The sequence below is a fragment of the Salvelinus namaycush genome, chromosome 5, assembly GCF_016432855.1.
Source record: "Salvelinus namaycush isolate Seneca chromosome 5, SaNama_1.0, whole genome shotgun sequence".
NCBI classification, from domain to species: Eukaryota; Metazoa; Chordata; class Actinopteri; order Salmoniformes; family Salmonidae; genus Salvelinus; species Salvelinus namaycush.
The window spans coordinates 35,937,277-35,946,131 of NC_052311.1; the positions used below are offsets into that span (position 1 = coordinate 35,937,277).

At 41.5% G+C, this 8,855-nt stretch overlaps 1 protein-coding gene and 1 long non-coding RNA gene across 3 annotated transcripts; one reads left to right on the plus strand and one right to left on the minus strand.

Moving 5' to 3' along the window:
- Positions 1–3,144: 3,144 nt before the first annotated feature.
- On the minus strand, positions 3,145–5,186 carry LOC120048241. Of its 2 annotated transcripts, XR_005476994.1 has the most exons (4): positions 5,137–5,186; positions 4,322–4,466; positions 3,825–4,007; positions 3,145–3,467 (listed from the first exon to the last, which is right to left on the minus strand). It is a non-coding gene; the product is annotated as an uncharacterized LOC120048241 (long non-coding RNA). The 2 variants fall into 2 exon arrangements; XR_005476993.1 differs by having other exon boundaries at positions 3,825–4,466.
- On the plus strand, positions 3,498–4,334 carry LOC120048240 (piggyBac transposable element-derived protein 4-like). The gene is made up of 2 exons (XM_038994045.1): positions 3,498–3,659; positions 3,808–4,334. Exons 1-2 carry the CDS (start codon positions 3,518–3,520, stop codon positions 4,125–4,127), a joined length of 462 nt encoding a protein of 153 aa, XP_038849973.1. The 5' UTR covers positions 3,498–3,517; the 3' UTR covers positions 4,128–4,334.
- Positions 5,187–8,855: the final 3,669 nt, after the last annotated feature.

Below are 8,855 nucleotides of genomic sequence, written 5' to 3' on the forward strand. Positions count from 1 at the left end.
AACACCGATGAGACAGCCAACAGGGAGGTGAGGGCTCCGGGAGTGTGGTGCCAGGAAAATAACCTCTCACTCAACATCAACAAAACTAAGGAGATGATCGTGGATTTCAGGAAACAGCAGAGGGAGCACCCCCCTATCCACATCGATGGGACCGCAGAGGAGAAGGTGGAAGCTTCAACTTCCTTGGCGTACACATCACTGACAAAATGAAATGGTCCACCCACACAGCAGTGTGGTGAAGAAGGCGCAACAGCGCCTCTTCAACCTCAGGAGGCTAAAGAAATTTTGCGTAACACATTAAACCCTCACAAACTTTTATAGATGCACAATTGAGAGCATCCTGTCGGGCTGTAGCACTGCCTGGTACGGCAACTGCACCGCCCATAACTGCAAAGCTCTCCAGAGGATGGTGCGGTCTGCTCAATGCAATAGCAGGGTCAAACTTCCCGCCCTCCTGGACACCTACAGCACCCAATGCCATAGGAAGGCCAAAAAGATCATCAAGGACATCAACCACCCGAGCCACTGCCTGTTCACCCCGCTATCATCCAGAAGGCGAGGTCAGTACAGGTGCATCAAAGTTGGGACCAAGAGACTGAAAAACAGCTTCTATCTCAAGGCCATCAGACTGCTAAACAGCCATCACCAGCACATCAGATGCGGCTGCCTATAGACATAGATTTGGAATCACTGGCCACTTTTAGAAATGTATCACTAGCCACTTTAATAATGTTCCGTATCTAGAATTACTCATCTCATATGTATAAACTGCACTCCACACTATTCTACAGTATCTTAGTCACTTTTAAATTGCGACTCACCACCTGGATTCGATCTCATGTAGCAACATTTGAATTTTAGTTTTTTACATTGGATAAAAGTAGAGACTCAGAGCAACAAAATTGTATATCATACACTGCATTTGGGGAAAGTATTTCTGATTTGAAAGCTGATCAAGAAGTAAACTCACTTCTGAGAAAACCGTCATTCAATGTTTTGGTACTACTATTGGAGAGCCTTTCTTTGTCTACAACCATTCAGCATTGTTCACACCCTCTTAAGCCTTAGCCCCACCCATCTCTTTAAGGGTTGAACCAAGCGTTTTGTACTAACTTGCCAGTTACTTCCAGACATTTAACCCTTTCACACGTACCATCACACGGGTGTGATCGTTCTACAGTGGTCCCTGAAGCGTACGATCACACCCGTGTGATTAGAACACTCATTTAGAACGCTCGTTTAGAACGGCCAGTTTCGAATGACGCAACAATCAGCGTTTGAGCTGGCCACACTTTTTTCAGAAACTATTTACACAAACACAGTCCTTACAAAGTTATGTCCAGAATGTGAGCAGTTTATTTTTTGGATTCAATGTTCAGATATTCACAGAAGTATATATAGCATAACACAATCATCCTAACCGGGAAAATGTAGGCTACAATAGTCCTAGCGCTAACTGAGGAAAGATTGACCCAACACAAGCAGTCATATTTTCTAACTCTAGGCTGACATAAACTACAATATGAATTAGCTAATAGCAATTACTATGTATAATTAATCACATCACGGGTGAGCTCACCATTGATCGAAATAATTAGGTAAAACACTTTATAGAAATCGAAAGTAATCCGATGATTAGTTTCAGCGCGCAGCCATGCATTTTTCCTCACAGAAACCGAAGATAATAAGAGAAGACGAGATGAGTTTGGTCTGTTTATAGTATGCATGTTGAAGGGGTGTGTCATCTACCGTCGTTCACATCCCACCATTCATTTCCGGAAGTCCTCAAAGAATTTGTGAACTCTTACACACCTCATTTTGTTATAACATCTTTGGTCAAACAGACGATTACGTGAAACCCAGAATGCATTGTATGTCAACAAACATGGCTACACAGCTGGAATTAGCTTAGCTCATCATAATCAGTACAACCTTCAAAAAATTTATTTTACACACATAATATGTGCCCATTACAATCTGTGCAAGAATCGGAATGCATGATTTGTCACCTAGAATTGAAAACATGTGAATAAAACCGTAAATACACAAATAATTGCCACACAAAACATTTTCTGATAGTGATTTATTGATACAAGTGGCGCGTGCCGGTAGTCAAACACGTACCCTCTCACTCTGAGCCATTCCTCTGAGCCATTCAGTGTTGTTGTTCGTATGTAGCTAGTGAGCTAAGCTGTAGCATTAGCAATGTCTTTCAAAAGGAGACAACTCACAAATGTGGAAATTCTGGAGATTTTTTAAAATTCTGACAATGAGTCTGAGTATGAAAGTCAGGAATCAGATTCTGACAGTGACAGTGAGGAGCTGCCCTCCAACCTTGTAGCCATTGAGAACCCTGAATCTGAATTTCCCTTGTCCACTGACGAAGTACCAGTTCCCTTTGAAGATGCTGGTGGTGATGGAGGCAGACCGACAGTGGATGAAGTACAGGAGTTCTGTGGTAGCTGGAAGGCCACCAGTAATTTCACCCCTCCTGGCCCTGCTGTTTGCTTTGACGAGTCCCAGTCTGGAGTGCAACGCCCCTTGCCATTTCCAACTGAGGCAGAGTGCTTCAAGTTGTTTCTGACAGAGGAGCTGGTGGGAGACATAGTAGAGGAGACCAATCGCTATGCCTTGGAGCTACAGGAGAAGAGAGAGCCAGGAGTGAAGGGGAAACTCACTAAATGGGTGACAACCACAATTAGTGAAATGTATACCTTCCTGGTGGCAGTCCTCCTCATGGGGATAGTAAAGAAGAACTCCCTAAGAGAATACTGGAGCACAGATCCTATGTTTGCAACTCCCTTCTTTGCCACCCTCTTTTCCCAAGACCGCTTCCTAGTTCTGCTGCGATGCCTGCATTTCGTCAACAATGCTACTGCCATCTTAAGTGACCCGTTATACAAAATACGAAATGTTCTAACCAGCCTGACATCAGCATTTGGTTGGGTCTTTGTGCCATACAAGGTCCTATGCATTGATGAGTCCCTGATGTTATGGAAAGGTAGGCTGGCGTTCCGTCAATATATTCCCTCCAAAAGGCACAGGTTTGGAGTCAAGTTCTTTGTCATGTGCGACGTGAAGACAGGATTTGTCCAGGATATTATAGTTTACACAGGGTCCACCACTGACATCAAACATTGAGGGGCTTGGGGTGTCCGGGTCCGTAGTGATGACCATGCTGGCTCCTCATCTCGGCAAGGGACACACTTTGTACGTGGACAATTGGTACAGCAGTCCCACACTCTTCCAGCATCTGCTCTCCAACAGCACAGGGGCCTGTGGCACAGTCAGGTCGAACAGGAAGGGGATGCCAGGATTCGGATGCAGGAAGATGCAGAGAGGGGAGGTGGAGTTCCAGGAGAATGGTCAACAGCTGGCAGTAAAGTGGCATGACAAAAGAGATGTCCATGTCCTCTCCACTGTCCATACAGCAACCATGTCGGCCACAGGGAAGGTGGATCACCTGACTGGAGAGAGAAAGATCAAACCAGATTGTGTGCTCGACTATAACCTCAAAATGGGGGCAGTGGATAAGGCAGACATGATAAACAGCTTTGTGGAATGCACTCGGAAAACAACCAAGTGGTATAAGAAGATATTTTTCCATCTGATCGACACTGCTGCCCTCAATGGCAGCATAGTTCACCGCCAACTAACAGGTGAGATGATTACTGAACAAGCTATTTTTGTAATTGGATGTACAGTTCACATACAAATCCATTATGCAATTATAGTGACAATATCTCACCCACCTACCCACTGCCTCATCATCCTCTAACTTTCTTCATCCTCCCCACTCCCTCTTAGGTAAAGTAATTACCTACCAAAAATACAGAGAGAACCTAATGAGAGAGCTGCTGGAGGAGCACCACACCCCTCGGCGCCCATCCACTGGGGGTCGTCCTGCTGTAAACAATCCCCTACGCCTTACTGCACGGCATTTTCCCTGCAAAGTCCCTCAAACTGCTGCTCAAGGTAGTCGCACAAGGAGGCACTGCAAAGTCTGCCTGTCTGGCACCAGGAGAAGTAAGCAGAGGAAGATGACAAAATACATGTGTTTAGCTTGTGATACACCTCTATGTATTTCACCATGCTTTGAGGAGTATCACATGCTCAAGCATTATTGAGCACATCTGCAGCAATAAGTGACTGACTGCCATGATACTATGCCTTCAGAGGTGAGGTGGGGGTGGAAATGCAGTTGTTGTTCAGTCACTGCATGAATATTAAATATGGGTTATGCATTTTCAGTTTTTTGTCCTCTAGTATAACAAGTTGTTGAACCAACTACCAATACTGCAATAAAATAGACGACTATTACATATTGGCATATGTGTTTTCTTGCTGTCTTTTCATCCAGTAAGACTGTTAAGGAGTGTACGTTAGCATACAAAAGCTGTCCTCATTCTTCTGCTCCAAAGATGTCCAGCTCCAGTTATGATATTGGCAAATAATGTTTGTGGTTTCTGAAAGTACAGAAGAAAGAGGAATTATTAATTAGAATACAATATAAGGATATAGCAATAAAACAATACTACAAAGAAGTAACATAATAAACACTGCTATAAAAAATTGTTTATTGCATTAAGAAACTAACTTTTGAGCTCCACAGGGGGGCAAGGCAGGGCAGAACAGAGCTATGCTGAATAGACCAAATAAACAAACCATGGTCATATTTTTTTATTTATTTAACTAGGCAAGTAATTTAAAAACAAATTATTATTTACAATGATGGCCTACACCGGCCAAACTCGGACAACGCTGGGCCAATCGTGCGCTGTCCTATGGGACTCCCAATCACAGCCAGTTGTGATACAGCCTGGATTTGAACCAGGGTGTCTGTAGTGACGCCTCTAGCACTGAGATGCAGTGCCATAGACCGCTGCACCACTCGGGAGTCATAAGGTCAGGGTAGCTTCAAAATACAACACAAGCTAATAGTTCTCTGACGCAACTAGCACTGTTTTACAGAGCTAATAGAATAATGTAGCTACATAAGCACGATTGACTATAACACCATAAAGGTTATAAAATGTGTAACGTTACCTCACGTGTCCGCGGTTATAAGGAATATATTATGATCCATACATACAGTGAGCTACAGCAGAAACTATTATAACGTAATAAGGCACTTACTTTGATAGAAACGCAGCCTGGATTTGAACCAGGGAGTCTGTAGTGACGCCTGTAGCACTGATGTGCGGTGCCTTTGACCGCTGCGTCACTTGGGAGTCATAAGGCCATGTAGCTTCAAAATACAACACAAGATAGTACTTCTCTGACGCAATTAGCATTGTTTTACAGAGCTAATAGAATAATGTAGCTACATAAGCACGATTGACTATAACACCATAAAGGTTATAAAATGAGTAACGTTACCTCACGTGTCCGCGGTTATAAAGAATATACACAAATATATTATGCTCCATACATACAGTACGCTACAATAGAAACGACATACAGAAACTATTACAACGTAATAATGCACTTACTTTGATAGAAACGCACACATTTCCAAAGTTATTATTATTAACGAAAACAATGACTGCAATGAGGGCAACAGATAGAAAATGTGAACACGTGTGCAGATCATGTTCTGACGGGAGATGAGCAAATGTCTGCAGACGTGAACTGCACAAACAATTGGGAAGTGCTTGGGGGAATTTTGTCCGAAATGTCCCAAAAATGTAATTGTCCGCAAAAGTAAAAATTACTATTTTTATGTGAATGAATGAGGAGGCGGAACACACCTAAATTCAAACTGTTTTTAGAAAATAAAAACTTGTTAGAAAATAATTTGAAATTGAAGTTGAAACAGCCTATAAATATAAACAGGCTGCGTGCTTTGGTTTGAGGGCAGCGCGGATAAAATGTACTGTTACGTATCAATCACATTCTGGAATGGAGAGAACATTCTAACATCACGTGCATAAAAAAAAACTCACGCTGGGGTGACCGTTAGAGATATTTGGAACTCACGCATGAAAGGGTTAAGAGAGAGAACAGCTCACTGAACATTACTTACCATAGCAGAGCTGGTTAGGCTGTTATGTTATCCAGAGCGTTGATGACTGCAATTGTGCTGTCAGATTGTCTGTTCGTAAATGCAGAGCGTTTCGCATTCAGAGTGTACACTGGACGCTCTGGCTAATAAGTAGGGTTGATCCGAAAGCTCTGACCTCACAATGACAGTCAAGCCCCAAGCTAACTGGCTAACATTGGCTAGCTACTTCCAAACACATAATTAGAGAACACCCCACTCTGACCATTTTACTCACCCTAGCAGATTAGGCTGTTTTCATGTTATCCAGAGCGTTGGTGTTATTTCATAGTTTTGATGTCTTCACTATTATTCTACAATGTAGAAAATAGTAAAAAATTTAGAAAAACCCTTGAATGAGTAGGTGTTCTAAAACCTTTGACTGGTAGTGTATTTTTTACGTTGAAACGGCTCTCCTATGAAGTCGTGACTTGCGACATACGCCTAGTTTCCTGAATGGGGTCACAATTGTGTTTACATATTGCATCACCCATTTCATAAGTATATACTGTATTGTGTTCTATACTACGCCACTGACAACACATCAGAGGCTGCTGCCTATAGACATAGATTAGGAATCACTGGCCACTTCAAGGAAATGAAACACTAGCCACTTTAAAAATGTCTCCGTATCTTGCATTACTCATCTCATAAGTATATACCGTATTGTTTTCTATACTACCCCACTGACTGTTAAACAGCCATCTCCAACACATCAGAGGCTGCTACTGTCGTGGAAAATCGGTTCAAAACATAACACTTACAAGAACTTGTAAATTCAAATAGACTTTTAATACAATGTATCACAAGCCGGGATGATCCGCGGGTCACACACCTTCCCATTGCACTGGCTCTGTCTTTATACACACACACACACATGAGATCATTACATACTTTAATTAAATTACTTCTCCTAGGTCATCTGCCACTATTATCCTTCATTTCAGGCTTCCTGCTTGTTTACGCCCAATAACGCCTGTATCCGCTCTTGATTAGATTATAATGGTGGCAGGACCCTCGTCTCCTAAAATTAATATATGTCTATCTTACCCTAAGCACTTATGGCCTTTCCTCTCTATTTTATCTTCATAATGGTGTCCTGCTCTTTCCATAAATGCACTTTAAGGCACGTATGGCTTTGGCCATCTGCTAATCTTTGGTTTCCTGTATTTACCAGAATGGCAAATGCACTCACGTGTTGCCTTCTCCTTCTCCTCTAATGTACACTTCTATGTCTGTCCCTAAATGTATCATTCACTCCCACACTCCCTCCTCTGGGGCTGATCAGCCCCATAAATTATACAAACATGACATCAGGATGGTGAATGGTAATACCTACGATGGACAACAAAAATTACCAAATGTGAATAAAGCATATAAGTCAACTAGACCAAACATCTCCCAATCATAAACACAGACAGGAGTAAAAGATCCAATTTGAAACATAATACACTTACAAAACCTAACTAGACCAAACGTCTCCAATTAATAACATAAAATAGGAGTGAAAGATCTAGTTAGTATAAAAATAAAAAACACTTATAATCAACCATTATACTTTAACGAAGCAATGAGCATGTAGTATGTAGCCTTGCCTGAGGTTATCTCAATTATGTGGAATAAAAATAATACAATGAATATGATATAACAAGAAGCCTGCATGCAGTTTAAAAAATAAAATTGACACAACTTCATTCTAAAATCAAGCATTTCAACATGATCCTCCCTTGCAGACACCTCTCTAACAAAGTAATATCAATGATACCAACCTTTGTTAGAAGATTAAAGACATGGTCCGTAGACACTTGTAACCGGAATACCCTCTGTTACCGAACATGACACAACTCCATCCTTCTCCGCTAAGAGCCAATTGAGAGCCTGTCTATTTTGCCATGTCATTTTACTGGTAGCCTGTACCTGTTCCCCCAACGCCGTTAGAGCCGAGTCAGTATAGTTAATGAAACTCTGTTGGTTATAGTATATATAATTAATCCACTCTAAGTTCTTATTTGGTGTTATCCACAAGAATATAGATTCAAATCCTGATTTAACCTCCTCTCTGGCCTTGAAATCCCGAGGTACACCTCTAAGCTGTCCAATTGCATCAAGGTATACCTCAGAATCCTTCTCATAAGCCCTTTTAACTCTAGGTTTAACATAGTCATCATGGGGTGATTTAATAATAGTAACCTATTTAATTGCTCTAACTAAGGCACAAAGACCAATCCATCCATCAGGCAATACATTCAACAGTTAGTTTTTTCCACACATCCAGAAACTATCAGCAATACCTCTGTCTTGATTTTTCAACATAGTAAGAGATGTGTGTAAAGAACAATCAGCAATACCTCTGTCTTGATTTTTCAACATAGTAAGAGATGGCGCAACCTGAGTTATGTGACCACACAACCCTTTTCTATTCATAATCAACCATTTATCATTACTTTTACGAACTCCCGCATTCTCTAACACCCAAATAGTATCACATTCTACGGTGGTGTTTCCTACGTCAATTCCTTCGGTGTGGTGTCTGTAAAAACATTCATATTTTTCTTTAACCACGGTACCTCTGTCTAATTGAGGTCCATTTAATTCAGTTCTAATGTTATAGGCAGCACAATCATTGTCTCCCAGCATGGTCTCATTCAACATCGTTTTACCCCTAGTGCTTACCCAGAGCAATCCTACATTCTATGTCACACAAGGGAATAGAATACTTTCTATTGGTACAATGGTCATTTTTCCAACTTACACAGTTTTTAAATGATGCCGGTTCAGGGACTATTAAAAGATCAGACAAAGGTGATTTTCTACT

Excerpts from the sequence above, each read along its gene's own strand:
- LOC120048240 (XM_038994045.1), top strand. The coding sequence starts at position 3,518 with ATGGGGGCAGTGGATAAGGCAGACATGATAAACAGCTTTGTGGAATGC. Across the intron at positions 3,660-3,807 it reads AGTTCACCGCCAACTAACAG|GTAAAGTAATTACCTACCAA; the intron begins GTGAGATGATTA and ends ACTCCCTCTTAG.